Here is a 23,707-nt window from a genome sequence, read left to right on the forward strand (position 1 = left end):
TATCTGACCTATGTTGTTTTTTTATTTTCCAGGTTTATTATTTTGATCGCTTCTGATTGATCTACAGTTTTTATTATTCTTTGGAGGTCTACTTTTTATTTAATAAAGATGGTCAAGCATATTTAAATGCTTAGACCACAGTAGTAACAGTTAGTATGTTGTCTTTATATTTTAAACCTGCTGTTTGTCAGATTGATACGACTGTTGCTATATTGTGTTGGCATGATTATTACTCTGGTTTGGATATTATTTATATATGTCATGCTGTTGGAGTCTCGAATTTGTCTCGAGCATTATTATATGTTGTTTAAATTGTTTGACTTAGGTTGGTTCGGTTTCCTTGAGCATTGATTTTTTTAAAGGTTTTTTGTTATATTATATGTTGTGTGTTCATCCGTGAGACTAGCTACGAGTTCCAGAGCTACCACTCCCATGTACCACAACAGTGGTCACGATCTATGAAATCGAATCGTGACATTTGAATTCCCAAAAAATGGCTGCTGGTTTTATAATCCGTGATGTTACATGTAAATTTATTTTGGCGGGGTTCGACGTTTCTGGCGTAGTGAAGACATCTATGATAGAAGTATTGGGATTATAGACATTAATAGGGGGGAATTGATGCTTACAAATTATGATCATTTAATATCTGATGATGATTGCCAGATTTTTATTAATGCAGTAAATACCTCTTGTTCCGAAAACAGAGATATTACAATTATTTTGATAAACATTTTTAGCCTAATTTTTCAAATTTTGGAACTTGGATTTCAATTTCTACATTATGATTGCAGTTGAGGGCCCTTTTTTGTGGCTAAACAAATCCTTCGGGATAAATGCTTTTGCGGTAATCATTATATACTTTCAGACTCACTCAGTCAATTTTATTGAAAAGTTGCTTGTATATTAAAACTTCTATTAGTAAAGATAGCCTTCGGAAAAAGATAATCCATACTCATGTAGAATATTTTATTTTGGCAGAAGATACAAAAAAATCCTCGAGTTTTTTTTAAAAGTACAGATAAGCCCTTTTACTTTATCTAGGCACAATTAAGCCCCCGTGTTTTTAAAATTGAACAATTAAACCCTTATTATTTTAAAATTGAACAAATAAACCCTTTTAGTTTACTTTTGGGACACTTACCCCCTCAAATTTTTAGTAAATATTTTAAATATTAAAATTATTTTTGAACTTTTTTCCTATATGATTATGAGAGACATGTCAGCCAATAACGAGTGTTTCTAATGATGTTGGATCTATTTGAAAAAAAAGGGCTTAATTATACCCCAAAAAAGTAAAAGGATTTGTACTTTTATGAAAATTACGAGGGTTTTTTTTTGTACCTTTTACCTTTTATTTTCTATGTAAAAATTATTAGTTATGAAAAAATACGACGTAGTAAATAATAATGTTAATTAATAATAGATAATTATACGAAAGTTCATAAAAGAGTTAATTAATTAATTAGATAATCAAATTGTATATTCGAACAATGAAATAATTAATTTAATTTTAGAACAATAAAGTTTTAGGAGGGATCAAACTAATAAATATCCAAAAGTACATGGGTTAATCCAAATAGTTATTCCAACTAAAAACATGCCATCGTCTTCTACAATTGTCTAAATCCTCCAAAACTCTTTGATGCTAATTTCTTTTTTAAAATTCCAATGAATCACTTCTCCTAAAAACCCATCTTACCTTTCCACTCTAATTCTTCTTCATGGACACAACCAACACAAACCCACCACCCTCCATGCGGGTCCTTACCCGCCCACCCGCCCCACCACCTGCTCCGCCGCCAGATGCTCAACCTCCCCCTTCCCTATCACAAGCCCAATTGTTCCCTCGCTCTCTAGACGGCGTAATGGTAGTTGGGTTCGTTTCACGGGACCCTGATCACTCTTCCCAGCTCATTAACCGTGTACTTGACTCTAACGTATTCGGGTCGGGTCAACTTGATAAATTACTGTTTGCTGATAAGGAAGAAGTGAATGATTGGTTCAAGATGAGGAGAATCAGCTATTATCATGATGAAGACAAAGGGTTTTTGTTCTTGCAGTTTTGTTCGACGTGGTGCCCGTTTGTTCCCGGGTCTTTGGACTCGGATTCGGGCCTTGACTCGGTTTTGGAGGAGAATGAGATTGAGGATCTTCAAGGCTTGCTTTTCATGTTCTCTGTGAGTTTCTTTCAAGTTTTCTTAACTTTTTTTATGGTTGGTAAAAATGTATTTTGTTGGAGAGTTAAATAATATGATAACTTTGTGCATTACAAAATATGTTTTGTTATGTGGGTTATATATGTGATAAACAGCTCAATTAGCAATGCAGGTGTGCCATGTAATTGTATACATTCAAGAGGGGTTGCGCTTCGACCCTCGTGTTTTGAAAAAGTTTAGGGTCTTACAAGCAGCCAAGCATGCCTTAGCTCCGTTTGTAAGATCCAAAACTACCCCGCCATTACCGTCTAGGCCGCCGCATTCTTCATTGTCTTCCTCTAAGCAGTCCGCTTCTACTAGCTCCTCTCCAAATAGAAGTAGTGGCGTCGTGAGTCGAAATGGTTCAGCTGTCTCTCTCATGTCAGGTTTAGGTTCCTATACATCATTATTTCCTGGAAATTGTACGCCGGTCATGCTTTTTGTCTTTATTGATGACCATTTGGATTTGCAAAACTCTAGTTCTAATGTAGAGGAGTCAAAAGATATCCCCTCTCTTAGTCAGTCTCCTTCTTTGAATGTTGCATCTAGGCCAAATGTGTCTACAAAGGGTTCTGGTTCAGTTGTTGTGCTAGCACGTCCTGTTAATAAATTTGAAGGTAGTTTCAGGAAGAAAGTGCAGTCATCTCTTGAGGCACAGGTTCGCTTTCTTATTAAGAAATGCCGGACACTCTCAGGTTCTGAAACAGGTCATACTGGTTCGAGAAACGGAGGCGTTTCAAGTTTTGCACCTTTGTTCTCACTTGATGCGTCAAGGGCGGTTGTGCTGCTTGACAGAGTAACCAATCAGAAAGGTGAATCTCTGGAGTTTGCTACCGACCTTCTGGAAGATGTTTTGAAACGCAAAGCAACCTCTGATTCTCTTTTACTTGAAAACCATGGTCAGAGTGCAAACAAGGAGGATATTTTATCTATAAAGGAGTTCATTCACAGACAATTTGATATCCTGAGCAGCAGAGGGGGACTGGTTTCTAGTGCCAACAGCAGCTCAGTGACTGGCGTTGGAATGGTTGCTGTTGCTGCAGCTGCTGCTGCAGCTTCGGTTGCATCTGGGAAAACTTTCACAACACCTGACCTTCCAAGTTTGGAAGTATGGTTGTCAACCAGCCAGTTGATTCTACTAGGTATTCTCTCTGCAAAACGTGGGTGTATAGATGAACCTGAAGCTGGTAAAAGAAAATCTCGCCACCGTAATTTTGGTCCAATCCAAGTTGAAGTGCTTGGTCAAAAAGGAACTGACCCTCTAGATGTTGCGGTTTCTTTGTTGGAAAGTGGCAGAGGTTTGAACGCAAAATTTTCAACTTTGTGGTGTGAAAGGACCCTTCCTTCTGCCAAGGATATTTATTTGAAGGACTTACCTGCTTGTTATCCCACTTCACAGCACGAGGCACATTTAGAAAATGCTTTACAAGCTTTCCATTCATTGGTGAGGGGACCTGCAGTGCCCATTTTTGCAAAAAGGCTGGAGGATGAATGCACCTCCATCTGGAAATCGGGTAGGCAACTGTGTGACGCCGTTAGTTTGACAGGAAAACCTTGTGTGCACCAGAGACATTATACTGATAATACTGAGACAGAGTCATTTGTGGAAGCGCCAGTGCAATCACATTCAAGTGGTTATTTTTTCCTTCATGCTTGTGCATGTGGCCGTACACGTCAACTACGATTAGATCCTTTTGACTTTGAATCAGCAAATGTTAATTGTTTGCAGGACTGCGACAAACTGCTTCCTGCTATCCATCTACCTGAGCAAAAAAATGTAGGACCCGTTCAGTCATCGTCGTGGAGCTTGATCCGTGTTGGGGGTGCAAGGTATTATGAACCTTTGAGAGGCTTACTCCAGAGTGGATTCTCTGCCTCACAGAAATTTCTTTTGAAATTGACAATTGTTTTGGAGAAAACAGTAAACCCAAATGCTGTACCACCCAAAACCACGGGGCATTCGGTAGTGGGACGAGGTATAGAACCCTTGGCTAAGATTAAAGTAGAGATAGATGGAAAGCAAACTAGTGCTGTAAGGTCGAATTCAGGAGACATACAGGCCGGAGTTGAAAATGAAAGGAAACTCCTCGGAAACAAGAAGATTGATGACCAAAAGAATAGTTTTGGTAGAGGTATTCCTAGTTTTACTTTGAGAAAACCTTTTTCTGAGGTTGTTGCTGGATTGTCAACTAATGATTCAGGATTTCCTCCTCTCCAGCAGCGAAAACAGCCTTTGGGTTCCGAGAGAGGTGTCAGACTAAATACGGCAAAAGATAGGAACGCAGAACAGGTGCATACAAGTGTTGATCAAGGATCTCAAAAACTTGAAGATACTATTTCTAATAAAGAAACTTTAAATAGAACATCTATCAGCAGTGGAATACACGGGGACCCTTATGTACAGATAGGAAGTAATGCCGTTCCTGTGAACATTAATTGTGTTGAAAAGGTTAAATTGAACCCTACTTTTAAACATGAAATAGTTTATGTTGGCTTTGAGCATGAATGCCCCCATGGGCACCGTTTCCTGTTAAATCCAAACCACCTTAATGAACTCGGATATCTATATTCCATGCCTGAAGTTTCCCAAGTCCCTTCTGTCGAAATTTCAGACTACACTCTGGCGGATCGTTCTAATTTGAGGAAGAATGGTGTTCATGGTAAAATGCACCGAAGCTCAAAGGAGGCAAGTGTTAATAAGGTCAGGAATGTTGATAAGCCAAAAGAGATGGCTAATGGTTCTTTACATGTTGATAGATTGGTACAGTTTTCCAGGGAAGGGAAGGATCATATTCACTCATTTACCAAGGAACAAACACATTTAGATTTTGTTAAAAGTCTTGAAGCCGACTCTCATTCTGTTATCCTAGACAATGGTGGAAGTTCTGCCTCCATGTTGGATAGAAATATACCGTTATATATGAACTGTCCGTATTGCAAGCGCAGTCGGAGTAAGAAGGATTTGAGAAAAACTAAGTTTGCCGGAACTATATCTCAGTTACAAAGAATATTTTTGGTATGTAATACTGCTTATGCTTCATTTAATTCATTAAGATTGCCTTGGACTTGTGAAATTTTGTACCTATTTGTTTTAGTCCATCTCAATATTGGAATTGTTAAATATCGATATACTACACTGAACTAAAGGTCCTCTTTGATGCACGTGTAATATGGAAACCCTACTGCATGCTTTCTACAAGTGGCGCTATTGAAAGTTTCAAAGTACTTTGCAGTTTGTGTATAGTTTGTTTCATGAAGGCATAAAGTGGGTATATGATCAGTGGTAGACTGAAATTCAAAAGTCAGTAGTTTTTCTTCAGTGCTAAGACTTGTTGGAGTTCAAAGATTTTGCTTAAAATGTTAAATATTCTATATTGGTCGGTTTATAGCACAGTTCATGAGATTCAACAGCAACAGGGGCCTGAATATTGAGATTTAACAAAGTTTTCTGAATTAGATTGAAACTCGAATATGATTTTAGCGATTCAAGTCATTATTATTGATTTTTTCTTTTTAAATGATTTTTTTTACTTGTGTTAAAGCTTTTTAAATGCATTGAATTACCAAATGCCTAATATATGGATCTACGTGCAGGTTACGCCTCCATTTCCAATTGTATTAGCAACATGCCCAGTAGTACAATTCGAGGTATGTCTTGCTATCAAGAATGTCTACTCGAACCTTAGATTTTTCTATTTCTAGAAGACTGTTTGATGTCTCCAGATTCTTAATACTAATTCTTTCTTGTGTGCGCTTTCACAATGTGATGATGTTACCCATATTTGTTATATTCCAAGCTATCTAACATTTAGCTATCTTTTGCTCTAAAGGCGTCGTGCTTGCCGCCTTCAGTTGCAGACCGTGAACAAAAGGTGCAGTTCAGCCTTGGATGTCTAGTGGTTCTACCACCAGAAAGCTTCCTTACACTTAGACTTCCTTTTGTGTATGGGGTGCAACTAGAGGAGATGTGTCCTTTTCCTCTTAATGCTTTTGAACATCAACCAGAAATGACAGCTTGGCTTGTGAAAGGCACAGCATTGCAGGTCATTTCCAAGGGAAGTAGTCTCAATGAAGAAACTGAGACGTAAATCAGCACGGTTTTCCATGCCTTCGTCTTTGTTAAATTCATAGAAGCAAATCTCCGTTGGATGGCCTTGCCCTGCTTAAGGTGAGGAGGTTTGGGTAACTGACTCCTTTTTTCCTCTGTCCTTCTGTTTTGAAAGTAATAATATTGAGTATTTAGTTTGTAATAAGAATGTTCCTTTTGTTAAGTTTTTTTTTTCTTTTTACCCGCGTTTTGACGTCTTCCACAGTTCCACTACACATCTCCTAATCAACAGGTCTTTTCCTGAATGTTAAACCGTTAACTGAAACAAAAGTTATACTAGAATTATAATCATAGTATATATATATACATATATATATATATATATCTCTTTAGAAAAAATGTGTCAATTTGAAATGATCTACTTTATGCTTACGCTTGCAATTAGATAATGAATTTCAGTGACAATTCTTTAGTCTCTGTGATAAATTGACTATTTTTTTTTTTTACTTATTTATTTTAAATCCTTGATCCGAATCTGTATCTAAGTTTTTTCTTTTCTTTTATAATGATTGATCTTATAATGATAAGATGTCTTTTTTACTTTAAAAATATATATATAATTTTTTATTTAGTCGTCTTTTTCCCAAAAGGCTTTGCATCGCCTCACGCCTTGCGCCAGGCTCTAGGACCCCTGGTCGCCTTGGGTCGCCTTTCGCATTTAGTAACTATGGATCCTGGTACATATGGAATTTGAGATATATTCGTTGTGCCTTCTTATATGATAATGTCCTTGTAGTTCGTTGCTGTCTAGGTTTAGGCTCTATGTATTCCAAGTAACAAGTTAAACTGGATTCATATATTATATTTGAATATAATTTCGCAGCTCAAGAATTGAGTGGAATGTGATGAACCTATATTCAGGAATTTACGAGCTGCAACCAGAAAGCAGAGAAGAGAATGTTCTGCAATTGTCAAGTATTTTCTTATGTTTCACTCTCGATTAAGGATTATTCCCAGTGTTCCTTATTCATGGGGCTATTTCTTAATTGTGTTATTTATTATGTTTCACTCTTAGGTGGCTGATGCTTCCAAATGTAGATTCCTGTTGAAATGGTAAGCCTCGTTTTGTCCGTGCTTCAACTCCAATGAGTCATGCTGATCGATGATTAGATAATTATGTTTTCTGAAATGGTTCCTGTATTGTGATCAACGGCTTAATTATAATATTTAGGCTAAGATATATGTATGTTACCTCTTTGATCATCCGAGAACAAACATTCCTAATTAAGCATTTCAATTCATTTTAATTTAAAATTATCTGATTTTTGTTGGACCAGATGGTGAATGCAGGTCATGAAAACTTGATGTTATGCCTATTAGCAATGGGACAATCTTTGAATAGATTTGATTAAGTCCGTAATTTTCAAGAATAAACGGAGGCAAGTCTGACAATGAAAATAGAATTGCCAGCAACCGGTGGAAGTGAAAAAGATCGAGAGAAGCTCGAGATGCAAACCTGTTCTATTTAGGTGGCCATTTAAATGAGTTTCCATTGCTGAAGCTGAGGTTGAAGTTGAAGCTAAATTGAGTGGAACTATATTGATTTTTGTGTTTCACTTCATATGCTAATAAACTTGTAAGTAATCTACAATTTCTATCCATAATTGCTCCTTTTAACCTATGATTAACTGATGGGTGATTTATACAATTTACGGAAAAATTGTGGATGAAAATCATGGCATTTGCTTTCCATTTCATGTCGGATACTGACATGAAATTTCCAATTCATTGATGCAATGATCCTATCTAGCTACTTCATCTTTTTTTGTTGTTGCACCACCAGCACAGCTGCTTTGGTGTTTAGATACTTTGAGGCAAGCAGGTCTCCTATAATTCCCAGCTCCGGAATCTCCGCCCATTCTGATAAACCATCCGTTTGAGGAGATTCTACGCCAAAACGTCGCCCGACTAAGAAAAGATCATAGTCGTCGGCTAGAGAACGGAGAGCAAACGCGGTGTCAGCTCCATCTTTCACTGTATGTTCTCTGTATACTAAATTTGGCTTAGCCTCATTTTTATCCACTATTTGCTTGATATCCTCCAGCGCCCAAGCGTCGAGCAGTGACTCTTCAGAGTCTATTAATTGGACATATTCTGGAATAAAACGGATCACTGTTACGCTCGCACTTGAGTCATTAGCTATTCGTTTCGCTAAAGATAACGTCTCGCGATCGTCAGGACCCCCTAAGAAGATCATGCAGATAGAATGCGATGTCTTTGATGATGCTACTGAGGTACCACGTCCTAGTTTTCCTCGGTCGAAAAAGATTCCGACAGAACAGGGAGCTTTATCAAGAACCTTTTGATTTACAGTCCTTATAAAATTGTCTTCGGCTGTAATAATTCCATGGATCGACCATTTTCGGTGGAGCGGAAGTAATATCAGAGACGTGAAATTGCCTAATGCGAGTAGTGATATATCCTCATTCATCGATTTCGATGGCGATAATGCTGTAAACATAGAAACCGATAAACTATCCCAGTTTCTTTGCTCGTATTGACTGAACGAGATGACAACACTATGGGCGCGCGAGTCTGACACCGGTTTCTGCTTTTGATGGGATACGATAAACGGTATGTTTCGACCGACGAGTTGGATGAGATGGAGCACATAAAGAGAAATAAATCTGTCTTTGTTCGGGTGAAATGCGTCGAGTAATCTGATGATACAAGCTATGTTTTCGGGTTGGTGAACGCAGGCGAGAATTCGGAGCTCGGCTTTCGGCTTTAAGTGCGAGATGTTCCTTGCTTGATAGCCTGCATATTTTTTTGAAGGATCATAGAGGCATTTCACAGTTACTGCAACAAAAGTTGAGTTGAGTATCATGAAAAAAATCAACAGAGCAAACACATCTTCGCCTATCATCTGCATAAGGAAATAATTCAATTAAGCTATTATATACTCACATTGTCATATAATTGATAGTAGTAGATACTAGATATTATTCAAATCAAGAAGTTATTTGATTGGTGTTCTCAGGTTCAAGTCTTTATACAGGAAAATCGTACAACACAACCATTATGTCATGTTATTTGTGTAACAAACTAATAACGCTTTAGGTATGTGAAAAATTGAATGATAAACCTAAAAAAAAAGAAGATTCTAATTATCTTGTTATAAAAATACCGTGACGCAACAGATAAAAATTCTTTTATACAATTTTATCCGTCTATTCACGTATGAATTTATCACCTTTATGGCCATTAAATATTTGAACAGTAACTAAAATATACCAGAATGGTATTTAAACTTCAATTTGTATTAATATAGTTTTTGATTTTGATCTTAAGCAAAAATATCTCAGTAAGTTTTCTAATCAAATAAAGTTGATATGATGATTTTTTAATATACTGCCACATAAGCTGGCATGCAAAGACCACTTAAATAGTGCGACAACATGACAACGAATGCGACAAAATATTCTAAAAATATGCGTTAGCCGGTTTTCACGTCAACATAACTTGATCGGAAGAAGTTAAATGTACTTTATCTAAAATCAAAAGTTAAGGATATAGTTCAAATAAATATAAATCAAAATTTAAAAATCAATTTAAAACATTCCGTTCCCGAACAAAAGAATGAGCTATTCCCTATTACATAGCTAAGGATGTAAATGAACCGAATCAATCCAAGTTTTGAGGTATTCAAATTCAGCTCGTTATATGAATGAAGTGTCCAATATTCAGCTTGATTTTAAGTATTGAGCTCAAGCTCAGTTCATTAATGTTTACAATGTTCATGTTTGGCTCAGGTTTAGCTCGTGTATGTCCATTTAGATGCTAAACTAGTCGAGTTCGAGCTTGTTCATTTTACTAAACAAACCGAGCTCAAGATCATTCATTTAAGTTCAAAACAAGCCGAAGAAGCAGCTCGGTTCATTTACAGTCCTATATGTAGCTCACACGGTTCGTTTAACGTCATATTTTTTTTTACAAAAAGTAATAATTTAGAGTGTAAATAGAGAATAATCACCTTAGTATCTCTTGCGAGCAAGTAATACCCCAACTCGACGTTACCTCTGCAAGTCATAATAACAGCAAAAAGCAAAGAATCAACTAACGGCATCTTCCAATACAACGACGGTATCAAACACGCCACCAATTTAGCTCCAAATATCAAAATTATAATCCCCATATATAAACTCAAATCCCCAAAATTATCCAAAATCAATCTCAAATCCGCCCTCATAACCGACGTAACCACCCCAATCGTCATCAGAATCCCATACATAAAAGTTTCAAATTTCTTCACCAACGCCGAACCCAACGGCTGCCCGGCCGGTACCGTCATCCCGAAAGCAAAAGCTCCGATGCACTGCAGCTGGTGAAACACATGAAAATACACAGCACTCAGACACGCCATCGTGATCAGCATATACGTAACGGTAGAATCAACGGTGGATCCTTGAGGAGTTCTCCGAATCACACGAAAAAGCACCGGGCGAATCACAAATCCGGCGAAGAGCATAAATCCGGTCGTCGCCGACATATCTATTATAGAATTAACGGAAGAGAGTTTCTGCTGAAGAACAGTAACTAACGTCGTTATACTGAAAGAAATTCCGTCGGAAACTAACGACGCCGTTAAAGCTAAAAGCCCTAGTTCTGAATTAACGAGCTTAAGTTCGTCAAGGACGTGGATGATTATTGAAAATGTTGAGAAGCTGTTCATCAAAACGACTTGCATTTCTTCGTTTTGGGTTCCGCTTTGGATAAACTCTGCAACTTGTGGTCGTATTAAAAGTAAACCGAATGCCATCGGTATGATTACCGATACTACTCCGGTGATTATTACTACTTTTCCGGCGGATCGTATTGTTGCTCCGATGTCTATTTTGACTGCGCTTATGAACATGTAGATTGAGCAACCGAAATATTCTGCTGTGCAGATTAGTTCTTGGCTTTCATGAGGAAATATTACTTTTTTCATTATTTCTAATCTTCCCAAAAATGTAGGTCCAAGAATTATGCCTGTCTGTCTCACAAAAATCACAAGAATTTTTAAGTTGATGTTCCAACTCTAAAAACACTTTAATTTGATAATGTAAAAATTTTTCAGGTAAAATGATTTTATGTTAATATCTTCTACTAAAATGATAAACATAACTTTTAAAAGTTTATGACAATATGATCTGTCAAATTTATAATTTATGACAATATTCAACTCGCATTTTTTTTGTTTTTTATGATTATTTTATTATATTATTAATCTTTTACTCCAGGGAGGATTATAAATTTAAACTGAGAGTTGAATATGTTTATCTTACAGACGAATCAAATTATTATAAATTATTTTTAAGGATATATTTGTCATTTTGGTGAAAAATATGAATATATAAAAAAATTATATAGATCATAAACGGAAATGCTGAAATGGAAAACAACAAACTATTATTTATATAAGGAAGGGTTTAGATGGAAAAACTTGTACTTGAGCAAGCAAGAAAAAGAGAGAGTTAAGGTACATACAAGAACTTGGCAGATGAACATGGTGATTCCAAAACGCTTAAGAAGGGCATGAAATGTAAATGTCATGGTGACGATAATACCGATTTGTAATTCAAGACGCGGCACTGAATTTTTCAGAAATTTGGTAGGATATTTTAGATCTAATCCATTTGAATTTAGCATAGGAAGTGTGAGGCATGTTTCTGTTATATTTGCCAGAACGCCTTTTAGAAGATCAAGTTGGTCCGCCATTGTAGATGCTCGTAAAGAACTCGAATGAAAAAAGAAATATTAAAGAAAGAAATATGTAGTGAAATAATCTAATGTATTATAGTAGAAATTAAGAAGCGTAACTAATAGTAGGCTATGGTTTCTTAATAACTAAATTGTTAGACATTTAAATACATGCACACACTTTGTGAAAAAATGATCGACTCAAAAAAATGCTCTAACAAACTACATTGCATTAATGGTTACATATATACATTTTTGTTATAGCTTAATTAGTGAGTATTCAATTCATTTTCTGTTTTGGTTGTTACATACCTTAAAGGATATATGCCACTACCAAGAGTAAAACTAATTAATTGGTACTAAATAAGAGTTACTGTAAAAGTAGGAGCAAAGGGGATAAACAAAAGAACTAAAGGATGATATAAATAAGCTTTGAACAAAGGATCACTTTACTCCTTCAACTATGGTGACACGTTAGCAAAAGGAGAGGTTCTTTTATATGGTTTACACAAGTTCAGGTATAAGTGATCCGATTTTACTACTTTGGACTTTTTTGATATTTTGAGGGGGTAAAGTGATCTTTTATTCAATAAGCTTTCCTTTTCACTTAAGTGACAATCTGCCAACTCAATTTATAAGTATCGGGCAATTATCATATAAATTAATTTTGTGCGTAAATTAGTCACACACTTAGTAATTATGAGCCCATTTGAATAAATTAGTTTACAAGTGAAGGGGCAAATTGCCAATTTTGAAAACAATTAGCTTACAAGTTGAGGAGGCAAATTGTCAAAATGGGGTTAATTGCCCATAATCAACAAGTTCGTGGCTAATTTGCCCACAAAATTAACTTATGTATTAATTGCTCATTGCTTACAAGTTGAGGGGGAAAATTGCCACTTAAATCCTTTTCTTTTTCTATTTTATACATTTTAATTGCTTTTTTGTAATCGATTTAAAATTTATTTAATATGCACCAGCCTTCTATTAAAAATTGATGGCTTAATCAACAAAAGATATCAAATCTTTGCGAGTTTTGTCAGTTATATCCGAACCTTTAAAAATCGACCCATTTAGCATGTTTTAGTATATTTAGTACCTTTTGTAGCCATTTTTTTGCATCAAATCAATTTTTCGCCAACATGTCTGCCACGTCACTGCTAATTCAACAAATTGCTGATGTGGTAACATTCTTAACCTAACCAAATCACATAATAATCCAAACAAAATAAATTAATTATATTATTATAAAATTCATATATATTTTTATTTTTTTAAAATAAATAATTTAAAATCCTAGTTAATTTAACTAAATTTAACTTATAATTTTTAAATGTATTTAATAGATCTATAATTAGTTTAAATTTTATTAAAAAAATAAAAATCAAAATCAAAAACCGCCATTTTCAGGAACTCATTATTAACGACGTTAGATACTTCCATCCATCTATTTACTTGGCAAATTCATCTCCTTATGTGGCATGTGACATGACAGAAGCCTTATTTTTTGAGTCTCATCTTCTTCTCTTCAAACCCAACCCTAGTGAACATCCATTTCCAATCCGGTCCCGTAGTGAGCCTCCAACACCATTGCAAGAGCTAAGAATGGAAGGTGGTGATGGCGTTGTTCGGTGTGATTGTGGAACTCCGGTGTGAGTTCAGGTCTTAACTACTGAGAAAAATTCAGGCCGGAGGTTCTACACCTGCCCAAAACCAAATGTAAGGTTTCAGTTAGGGTTTATTTTGAGCTGATTTCTTAAATTAGGGCTTTTATTAATTACGGTTGTTATTAATTTAGGTTTATCATTAAATTAGGGTTTTTATTGCAAATTAGGGTTTGTACAATGCTGATTTGGTTGTGTAATTTGCATCTATGATACTTTATTGCAGAATCTAAATTGTAAGTTCTTTGAGTGGGTTGACAAAAATTTAGATGGCTACGCACACATGGTGGTCACTAGCTTGAAGATGGAGGTGATTCATTTGAAAGATGAACGTAATGCAGCTCTACTACAAGCTGGTGAAGTCAGAGCTCTTTTGGCAGCTAAGGTGATAGAGAATAATTCATTCTAGGGAGAAGTTAATGCCTTAAAGGAGATTGTTGACATGTACAAACATGAGAACCAAATTCTCAAGGAAGAAATGGGGCTGGAAATGATGGAAGTGGACACATTGAAGGAGAGGATTGAGGAAGTTCAAAACCACCATGCACAAGCCAAGAAAACCAAAACAAAGCTGACATATGAATTGTATGGATGTGGGGTAGTTACAGCTGGGGCAGTTCTTTATGCATTTTATCGTTAGGCCTTATTTCTCAGGTAGTCTCATTTTGCTTGCTACTGTGCTTACTATTGTAATGTATACAGATACTGTAATTTTAAATTAGCAATCACTTCATACTAAATGCAGTCTGCTTTGTACTTTTTCTATTTCAAATTATGTACTATTTGAACAAATTTAGACTATATTAATTATTATTTACAATTAATTTAATATGTCGAAATTGTATATAATATAAATTACCTACTAGCTACCATTAACAATGTGCCCCCGAAGCAAAGCGAGGGTTATATACTAGTTTTTGCATAAAATTAATATAAAATAATTAATTTTAATATAATTATAATGAAATACTATAATTTAAAAATTACATTATTGACATTTGTCCGCTGCATTTATTCCTTTTAACTTTTAATTTTTCTACTGTATTTATCATATTGATAATTTTTTTATAAAATAAAGAGATATTTTCTTCGTTCTAAAATAATTATTCATTTTATCATTTTTAAAAATATAATTAATATTATAAATTTAAACAAATTTATTTTTATTATTTTATTATATTCTTATTAAATATTATAACTAACTCACATTTTTTAAATAATGCAATAAGCAGTGGATTTTAAATACGTATAATATAGAAACATTAAATTAGATAATTGTAATTTATTATAAATGGACAAGTATTTCTAATAAATAAATAAAAAATTAATAATTATTTTAGAATAGATGGAGTATAAAAAAAATTTACACATGTTAAAAAATAAATAGTACTTCATTTTAAAAGAAATAATTTATAAGATGTAAAACAAATCGTTTGAAACAACTTTGTGTTAGCAGACCGACATTTTGTTCAACTTGTAAATTTTTACTTCTCCGACTAATATTTCTGGTTTTACCATTAACTAAGACATTATTTTAAGTTTCTTTTTTATCTCCAAAATATAGACACTTGATTATTTTAAATGATTAATACCCTCATCAATATGTAGAAGTGCATACTAAAAAAAATTGAACAAATTATTCTAAGACCCCTCACGTTTGTCATAATCCACAATTTGATACCCCTTATTTGAAAATCAAACGATTTGGTACCTCAATTTTGATTTTATAAACTATAAGGCTCTTTTGTTAAATATAGGTACTAAATCGTTAACGAAATAAAATGTGAGGTACCAAATCATTTGAAAATGAGGTATTAAATTGTTTATATAATTAAACTGAGATATCAAATCGTTTATATAATTGAAACTGAGGTACCAAATCATTTGAAAGTAAATTTTAAATTATTAACGGAACTAACAGAAGGGCCTTATAGTTACAAAATTAAAGCTGAAGTACCAAATCGTTTGATTTTCAAATAGGGTATCAAACTGTGAATTATGACAAACGTGAGGAGTTTTAAAGTAATTAGTTCTTTTAAAAAAAAAAATTACTACCACAAAGAAAAAAAGACTTTTAGTAACAAAATTAATGTGGTGATTTGAAAATTTGCCAATGATTTTATATTTAATGATGGAGAAATTCTTAAAAATAACATCATTCTGTAAGGGCGGCTGTTGATTTTGAATATACCTGTTCATAGGTTTGGGTATCCGGCCCGCCCATCCAGTCCCGTCCTCTTAGGGCCGGGATTGAACACCAATATTTGGTCCCAAGTTTGACCCGAGCCGGAGCTCGAAAAAACCCCGCCTTTTTTTGGATAGGCTCAGACTTTTAATATCTAAAAAAATCAACGTAAGCCTGCCCAAATCCGGCCAGAATCCGTAAAATAGTGTATTAAGGCCGGGTTTGGATAATATATTTAAAGTCTGAACCTGGCTTAGACGGATTTGGGCTAGCTTTTAAAAAAATCAAGCCCGCATAAGTCCGGTCCGAGCCGCCCAAACCCGACCCACACACAAGTCTAATTTTGAAGCAAACTAGAAGAGGTGTAATTGCACCAATTTTATACTATTCTGTTTCTAGTTTAGTAGTACTATTTTTTATTTTTAAATTAGCATTTCAACTTTTACAATATAACAAATGAGTATTTTTAATTGTTTTTCAATCAAAGTACAATTATTATCAGAAAAATATTTTTTGGATTTTTTAAATGGTTTGTCATAAATATATCATTACGTAGACAAATAATTCTTTTTAGTAATATGTGGTATTAATTTAATAAAAATGAAATCTTTTTTTTACTTCTTCCGTTCACAAAAGATAGACTTGTTTTATTTACACACATATTAAAAAATTTAGTGTATTTGGTTAGAATAATACTAACTCCGTATAATACCCTTATTAAATAATTAATGTATTGTTTTTTTCAATATATTTTTATTAATTAATAATTTAAAACTACTTATAAAGTATATATAAAATCATTTTAATATTGAAACTATCAAAAAACATTCGTTATTGTTGTTATCAAAGCCATTATTAATTTAATTTAGTCGATTAAAACTAATTTAATTAAGAGTATTTTAGATATTTATCTAACTAACTACTTTCTAAAAATAGAAACAAGCCTATAATTTGAGACGCCTAAAATAAAAATAAGCCTATTTTTTGTGGACGGAGGGAGTACTTTTTTTGATAAATTGGGAACTGAAAAACGGGTAAACGAAATATTTTTAAAATATTACTATAACTCTAATATAATATGTTTTTCTTTTGAATTCTAATATAAAATAGTTAAAAATTCAGACATCAGAACAAAAAAAATTTAGAAGTTGAGACTCTGATCTGATGTAAATTTTCCTTGACTATTACATACCATGTACAAAACTTGTTCAACGAAGGCTTATTTTGCCCCCTCAACTTAGCACATAGTATCAATTAAGAATAAGTTTATAATATTGAATAAAAACACCCACAATTTGGCGTTATTTGATATTTTGTTCCAAGTTGAAGGGCAAAATGAACCTTTATTAAAAATGCTCGTCAGTTTCAGAGTCGATTCTTTTTTCTTCAGAGATTTCTTATCGTTGAAATAGATTATCGATCAACAGTTTTTGTTCAAGCAAAGCGTTTTCGAGGTAATCTCTACTCTTTTTTTAAGAAATTCTTTCTTTCAAATTTGTCTCTTTTTGATAGATTAGGTTTTGATTTTGATTTTGATTTAGTTTTAGGTTTTGATTTTGATTTAATTTTAGGTTTTTGATTTTGATTTAGTGTTAGGTTTTGTAATGTGTTTGATGATCGAGTTAGAAAAGTTGAATGGATATGCCTGTTTGTTTCTTGAGAAAGTGACAGATAATTAGTGTCTGATACCATTTTGAACTTTGTAACAATCAGCTTATATTTTCATTAATGAATAAAGAAAGCTCAGCTACCTTATATAGTAAGCCGATTACGAACAAGAATCAAAACCGACTACTTACACGTGTCCTGTTCTAATCGGCTTTATAACTAAATAGCAAACTAAGTTTAACTAATCAATCCTCAATCAAAGCAATAGAAAAAGCTGAGATGATCAGCTGCAGAAATAATCTGCTGTTATGGCCCGGGATTGAGACCTGTTCTTTTTAGGAGGTCTGGTCGATAAGTTTCCGTTGCCGAAGCTGAAGCTCATATTGCAGCTTTTGTGATGCTGGAAAGAGTGTCATGCATGTGCCTATATGTGATATTTGTGTTAGAGTTCATATGCTAATGAACTTGTAGGTAATCTACAATTTCTATCCATAAAATTCTCGTTTTTACCTATGATTAACTGATGGGGGATTTATACAGATTGTGGAAAATTGTGGATGAAAATCATGGCATCGGCTTGCCATTTCATGCCGGATACTGATATGAAATGAAATTGCCGATTCATAGTTGTATTTTCTCGTAAATCTGACACATTGGTCCTATCTAGCTATTTCAACTTCTTTTGTTGTTGCACCACCAGAACAGCTGCTTTGGTGTTGAGATACTTGGAGGCAAGTAGGTCTCCTATAATTCCCAGCTCCGGAATCTCTGGCCATTCTGATAAACCACCTGTTTGAGGAGATTCTATGCCAAAGCGTCGCCCAACTAAGAATAGATCATAGTCATCAGCTATGGAACGGAGAGCAAACGCGGTATCAGCTCCATCTTTCACAGTATGTTCTCTGTATTCTAAATTTGACTTAGATTTACTATTATCAACTATTTGCTTGATTTCCTCCAGCGCCCAAGCGTCGAGCAGTGACTCTTCAGAGTCTATTAAATGAACAGATTCTGGAATAAAACGGATCACTGTTACGCTCGCGCTTGAGTCCTTCGATATTCGTTTTGCTAAAGATAACGTCTCACGATCGTCAGGACCCCCTAAAAAGATCATACAGATAGAACGCGATGTCTTTGATGACGACGCTTCGGAGGCACCACGTCCTAGTTTTCCCCGGTCGAAAAAGATTCCGACTGAACAAGGAGCTTTCTCAAGAACCTTTAAGTTTACGGTTCTTATAAAATTGTCTTCAGCTGTAATAATTCCATGGATAGACCATTTTCGATGGAGCGGAAGTAATATTAGAGACGTGAGCTTGTCGAATGCGAGTAGAGTTATATCCCCATTCATCGATTTCGACGGCGATAATGCAGTAAAAGTAGAAACCGATACACTGTCCCAGTTTCTTTGCTCATATTGACTGAACGAGATGACAACATTATGGGCGCGTGAGTCCGATACTGGTTTCTGCTTTTGGTGGGATATGACTAACGGCGTGTTTCGTCCGATGAGTTGGATGAGATGGAGGACATAAAGAGAAATGAATCTGTCTTTGTTCGCGTGAAAAGCGTCAAGTAGTCCGATGATACAAGTTATATTCTCTGGTTGGTGAACGCAGGCAAGAATTCGGAGCTCAGCTTTTGGCTTTAAATGCAAGATGTTCCTCGCTTGATAGCCTGCATATTTTCTTGAAGGATCGTAGAGGCATTTCACAGTTATTGCAACAAAAGTTGAATTGAGTATCATGCATAAAATCAACAAGGCGAAAACATCTTCACTTATCATCTGCACAATTTCGAAAAGAAATAATTCAATTTGAGGTGTTATACTACTCACATTGTCATATAATTGATAATAAAGTATAAAAAATTAATCAAATCAATTTTTAAAAATTAATGCATATAATGAGTTCGATCAGTTCACGAGATTTTAAATGAGCTCATATACGAGCCATCTAGCTCACACTAGCTTGTAATCAAGCTCATATAAGAGAACGTTCGCGAGCTCATAATTGACAGCCCATGAGCTCATATACGATCCATTCGTGAACGCAAATAAACCAAACACCAAGGTCAAGCTTGACTCATTTAAATAAATGAACATAAATTAGGTTTCGAGTTCAATCTCATTCCTTTAGTCTAACGAACGAGCTCCAGTCGAGCTCTTATCTTGCCGAACACCGAACCGCTCGTGAGCGGCGCAGTTCGTTTATAGTCCTACAGCTAAAAAATAAAATAAAGTACAAACTGTAAGGATTTTGAGAATCACCAGAGTATCTCTTGCGAGTATGTAATAAGCCAGCTCAATGTTACCTCGGCAAGTCATAATAACAGCAAAAATTAGAGAATCAATGAATGGTATATTCCAATATAACGAAGGTAACAAACAAGCCACTAATTTAGCTCCAAATGTCAATATTATGATCATCAAATATAAATTTATATCATCAAATTTATATATAATCAAACTCAAATCTGCCCTCATAACCGATGTAGCCACACCAACACTAAGTAATATTGAAAACATAAAAGTGTCAAATTTTTTCACCAATGCCGATCCTAACGGCGGTCCGGCTGGTATCATCATCCCGAAAGCAAAAGCTCCGATACATTGCAGCTGATGAAAAACATGAAAATATACTGCGCTCATACACGCCATTGCGATAAGTATATAAGTAACGTCGGAATTAATGGCGGATCCTTGAGGGGTTTTTCGAATTATAAGAAAAAGCACGGGTCGGATTATAAATCCGGAGAAAATCATAAATCCGGTTGTTGCTGACATGTCTATTATTGAACTTATTGAGGAAAGTTTCTGCTGAAGAACAGTAACCAATGTTGTAATACTCAAACCTACTCCGTCTGCAACTAATGATGCAGATAATGCTAAGAGCCCTAATTCCGTATTTACGAGCTTGAGTTCATCAAGGACATGGATGATTATTGAAAATGTTGAGAAGCTGTTCATGAGAACTACTTGCATTGCTTCGTTATGGATTCCGCTTTCGAGAAATCCTGAAATTGGTGGCCGTACTAAAAGTAACCCGAACACCATTGGTGCGATTACTGATACTGCCCCGGTGATAAGTACTACTTTTCCGGTTGATCGTATTGTTGCTCCGATGTCTATTTTTACTGCGCTTATGAATATGTAAATTGCATAACCAAAATATTCCACTGTGCAGATTAGTTCTTGGCTTTCATGTGAGAAAATTACTTTTTTCATGATTTCTAATCGTCCAAGAAATGTAGGTCCAAGAATTATGCCAGTCTGTTTTACAAAAGTTACAACAGTGTCAAAAATAACTTGTTAGACTAGCTTGAAGACAAGTGCGATTCGAACTCTAAACCTTAAAGTAATAGAGAGGGTTTAATAAAATTTGCTGTGTTTTTATAGAACGTTACCGACTTTTAAATATATTTTGATAATTAAGACTTCAATTTTACGGCATTGTCACTGAATGATTTTTTGGCCAATTTCTACTGGACAATGTAGATAGAATCTTTGCCATATTTTATTTACTTTAAGGTTAATCAAACTATATACTTTATGGCAATATATATATATATATATATATATATATATATATATATATATATATATATTGACTTTTAAATGGCATGTTAAAATTAGGAAGTTATGTATTTTTCCGTTGGCCACGTAAGCAATTTTGTTCGCCAAATTTCATTTAGTGACATGTCATTATTAGTAAAATTAAAATTTAATTATCAAAATGTAAATATTTAAAATTCCATATTCGATCAATAAAAAGTACAAACCACAATTTTTTTAACCCATATTAGAGAGGACTTTAATATCAATTAATTATATAGAATTGTATATCTAACTTCAGAAGTATTTTTAAAAACGGAAATGAATACACGTTTCTTGTATAAAAGAAAAACGGGTTATTGATTCTGGGAGTCATTGTACTTTCTCAAAATTGCAAAATGGTCACCGAACAATTTTTTGTTTCAAAATGGTCACTGTACTTTGTGATTAGTAACTTCCGGCGATCATCAAATGAAATCTGGTGGCTTTTGTCCTACGTGGCTTTTGTCCTACGTGACTTGCCGGAAGCTTACTCGCACCTTCCTCTTTGCCATGTCATTGTCGATATCACTCTTAACTTTCTACATCATCATCTTCTTTCATAATTTTTTAAACATTTTCCGGCAAAAAGAAAGGTGTGAGTCAGCTTCCGGCAAGCCATATAGGACAAAAGTCATCGGATTTCATTTAGTGATCGCCAGAAGTTACTAATCACAAAGTACAGTGACCATTTTGGAACAAAATATTGTTCGGTGACCATTTTGCAACTTTGGAAAAGTATAGTGACTCCCAGAATCAATAACCCAAGAAAAACAAAACAACTTAACAAGCTTTTTAGCTTGAAGATATTGCAGTTGTCTCAAAGATTTAAAGATTTAGATGAAAAAACTTATATTAGAGCACAATCAACTTAAAAATGCTAGTGAGGCCTAACCTAACCCGAGTGATTAAGCTTTTTGCGTGCATTCATGAGGTCTGGGTTTCGACCCGGACCTCAGTGCAGTTTGTTGTTTCGGTTTGAATTAAATTAACATTATATCTCTAACAATAACTAGCCTATTTCTGTTAAAAAAAATTAAAAGCACCTTAAAAATAAAACAGAAAGAATTAGGGCACATACAAGAACTTGGCAAATGAACATGGTGATTCCAAAACGCTTAAGAAGGGCATGCAATGTAAATGTCATGGTGACAATAATACCGATTTGTAGTTCAAGAAGTGGAACTGAGTATTTCAGAAATTTGGCAGGAGATTTTAGATCTAATCCATGAGAATTTAGCATAGGAAGCGTGAAGCATGTTTTTGTTCTATTTGCCGGAACGCCTTTTAAAAAATCAAGCTCGGCCGCCATTGGTGATGCTCGTAAAGAACTCAATCGATCGATGAAAAATCGAAAAAGAAAAAAAATTAGAAAAAGAATTATATATAGTGAAAGAACTAAATGCTTAGAGATTTAAATACATGGACACATTTTGTAAAAAGAAAAATGATGGATTCATAAAAATATATGCACTAACAAACCAAATTCTATTAATGGTTTATGTATATATTTTTGTTACATTTAGCTTAGTGAGTATTTAGCAATAATCCATCAATTTATTTCTGTTTTGGTTGTTACATTTTTTAAAGGATATATGCCACTCCCAAGAGTAAAACTAATTGGTAACAAAATATGAGTTACTATTATAGTAGCATGAGTAGTGGGGATTAAAGAAAGGTATTAAACATTATACAATTGAGAAGTTTTTCTTTTTCTTGTTTCAAACTTTATTTTATTTTGTATACATTAGCCTTATTGTTTTCTTTCTAATTATGAATAATTTAATTAGCTAAATGTTTCTTGCGAATTTTTTTATGAATAATAAGTTCAAGTATAAATGTATAATCATTTTTTCAATTTTTGGTTATTTTTTTTAATTTTAATTAAAATACATCGGATAAGTATTCTAAGGATATTTTTATAATAAATAAATAAATTATTACATCCACAACTATCATGAAATTGTGAAAATATATCTTGAATACACATTTTTGACAGTTTGATACCATAATTTCATATTTTCAGTCAATTGTCTCAAAATAAATAATAAAAAGATGAATGGATTAATTGATAAAAAATATTTTAAATATTTTAAATGATTTATTAGCCCATATTAAAATATAATTATGTAAATTTTTGATAATAATAAACTTTTTAATAATAATATAAGGTTTTGATAAATTTGGATAGATAATATCTTAAATTTGTAGGAAATTTATCAAATTATGGACTAATTTATGATAAAAGTAAGTTTTTTCTTAAAAGATAGAGAAAATAAAAGCCATATAACAACAATTAAATATATGGTCTTTCAAACTATAATCCAGCAACTAAATATGAAACAATAAAAAAATATAAGAAAATGATAATAATAAAAAAAAAATTAAGCCGAAATCTCGCTAAGATGTCATCTTAGCGCACAACGATAAACAAAGTTCCGTTGTTGCGAGGTCTTAACTTGAACCTTGATCGATTATGCCGTTAAACCGCTTGAATTCTTTAAAGTTCCAAACTTTTAGCACATGTCCTTCAAGTTGGATCAAAAAGATAAAATATCACCTACTATATAAAACAAATATTAAATAGATATTGTTTTCTATTAATTAATTCTTCATATGCTAACTTATATATAATAGACATAAATTATAAAACCATTGAACCAAATTGTT

The 23,707-nt window shown here is 33.9% G+C and overlaps 3 protein-coding genes across 8 annotated transcripts; 1 reads left to right on the top strand and 2 right to left on the bottom strand.

The window, feature by feature from the left end:
* Positions 1 to 1,611: 1,611 nt before the first annotated feature.
* On the top strand, positions 1,612 to 9,285 carry LOC126672498 (uncharacterized). Of its 6 annotated transcripts, XM_050366468.2 has the most exons (9): positions 1,612 to 2,180; positions 2,332 to 5,214; positions 5,793 to 5,846; positions 6,029 to 6,366; positions 7,130 to 7,221; positions 7,322 to 7,359; positions 7,584 to 7,882; positions 8,090 to 8,282; positions 8,485 to 9,285. In XM_050366468.2, the coding sequence occupies exons 1-4, from the start codon at positions 1,725 to 1,727 to the stop codon at positions 6,284 to 6,286; spliced, it is 3,651 nt and encodes a 1,216-aa protein (XP_050222425.1). In that variant the 5' UTR covers positions 1,612 to 1,724; the 3' UTR covers positions 6,287 to 6,366; positions 7,130 to 7,221; positions 7,322 to 7,359; positions 7,584 to 7,882; positions 8,090 to 8,282; positions 8,485 to 9,285. The 6 variants fall into 6 exon arrangements, with proteins under 6 accessions (XP_050222425.1, XP_050222412.1, XP_050222418.1 ...); XM_050366455.2 differs by having other exon boundaries at positions 8,090 to 9,285; XM_050366461.2 differs by having other exon boundaries at positions 8,095 to 9,285.
* On the bottom strand, positions 8,038 to 11,313 carry LOC126672527 (cation/H(+) antiporter 4-like). The gene is made up of 2 exons (XM_050366482.2): positions 10,280 to 11,313; positions 8,038 to 9,172 (listed from the first exon to the last, which is right to left on the bottom strand). The coding sequence occupies exons 1-2, from the start codon at positions 11,234 to 11,236 to the stop codon at positions 8,057 to 8,059; spliced, it is 2,073 nt and encodes a 690-aa protein (XP_050222439.1). The 5' UTR covers positions 11,237 to 11,313; the 3' UTR covers positions 8,038 to 8,056.
* A 6,681-nt stretch (positions 11,314 to 17,994) lies between these two features.
* LOC126674602 (cation/H(+) antiporter 4-like) lies at positions 17,995 to 22,349 on the bottom strand. The gene is made up of 3 exons (XM_050369082.1): positions 22,119 to 22,349; positions 19,715 to 20,716; positions 17,995 to 19,231 (listed from the first exon to the last, which is right to left on the bottom strand). The coding sequence occupies exons 1-3, from the start codon at positions 22,347 to 22,349 to the stop codon at positions 18,113 to 18,115; spliced, it is 2,352 nt and encodes a 783-aa protein (XP_050225039.1). The 3' UTR covers positions 17,995 to 18,112.
* Between the last annotated feature and the right edge of the window lie 1,358 nt (positions 22,350 to 23,707).

The sequence above is a fragment of the Mercurialis annua genome, linkage group LG1-X, assembly GCF_937616625.2.
Source record: "Mercurialis annua linkage group LG1-X, ddMerAnnu1.2, whole genome shotgun sequence".
Lineage (NCBI taxonomy): Eukaryota > Viridiplantae > Streptophyta > Magnoliopsida > Malpighiales > Euphorbiaceae > Mercurialis > Mercurialis annua.

What these genes read in the sequence shown, in the direction of transcription:
- LOC126672498 (XM_050366455.2), top strand. Translation starts at nt 1,725, where the DNA reads ATGGACACAACCAACACAAACCCACCACCCTCCATGCGGGTCCTTACC. An exon ending in GCTTGCTTTTCATGTTCTCT is followed by an intron (nt 2,181 to 2,331) that starts GTGAGTTTCTTT and finishes TTAGCAATGCAG; the next exon opens with GTGTGCCATGTAATTGTATA. An exon ending in GCCCAGTAGTACAATTCGAG is followed by an intron (nt 5,847 to 6,028) that starts GTATGTCTTGCT and finishes TTTGCTCTAAAG; the next exon opens with GCGTCGTGCTTGCCGCCTTC.
- LOC126672527 (XM_050366482.2), bottom strand. Translation starts at nt 11,236, where the DNA reads ATGAAAAAAGTAATATTTCCTCATGAAAGCCAAGAACTAATCTGCACA. An exon ending in TGCTCGCAAGAGATACTAAG is followed by an intron (nt 9,173 to 10,279) that starts GTGATTATTCTC and finishes TTCCTTATGCAG; the next exon opens with ATGATAGGCGAAGATGTGTT.
- LOC126674602 (XM_050369082.1), bottom strand. Translation starts at nt 22,349, where the DNA reads ATGGCGGCCGAGCTTGATTTTTTAAAAGGCGTTCCGGCAAATAGAACA. An exon ending in TGTTCATTTGCCAAGTTCTT is followed by an intron (nt 20,717 to 22,118) that starts GTATGTGCCCTA and finishes TTTGTAAAACAG; the next exon opens with ACTGGCATAATTCTTGGACC. An exon ending in TACTCGCAAGAGATACTCTG is followed by an intron (nt 19,232 to 19,714) that starts GTGATTCTCAAA and finishes GAAATTGTGCAG; the next exon opens with ATGATAAGTGAAGATGTTTT.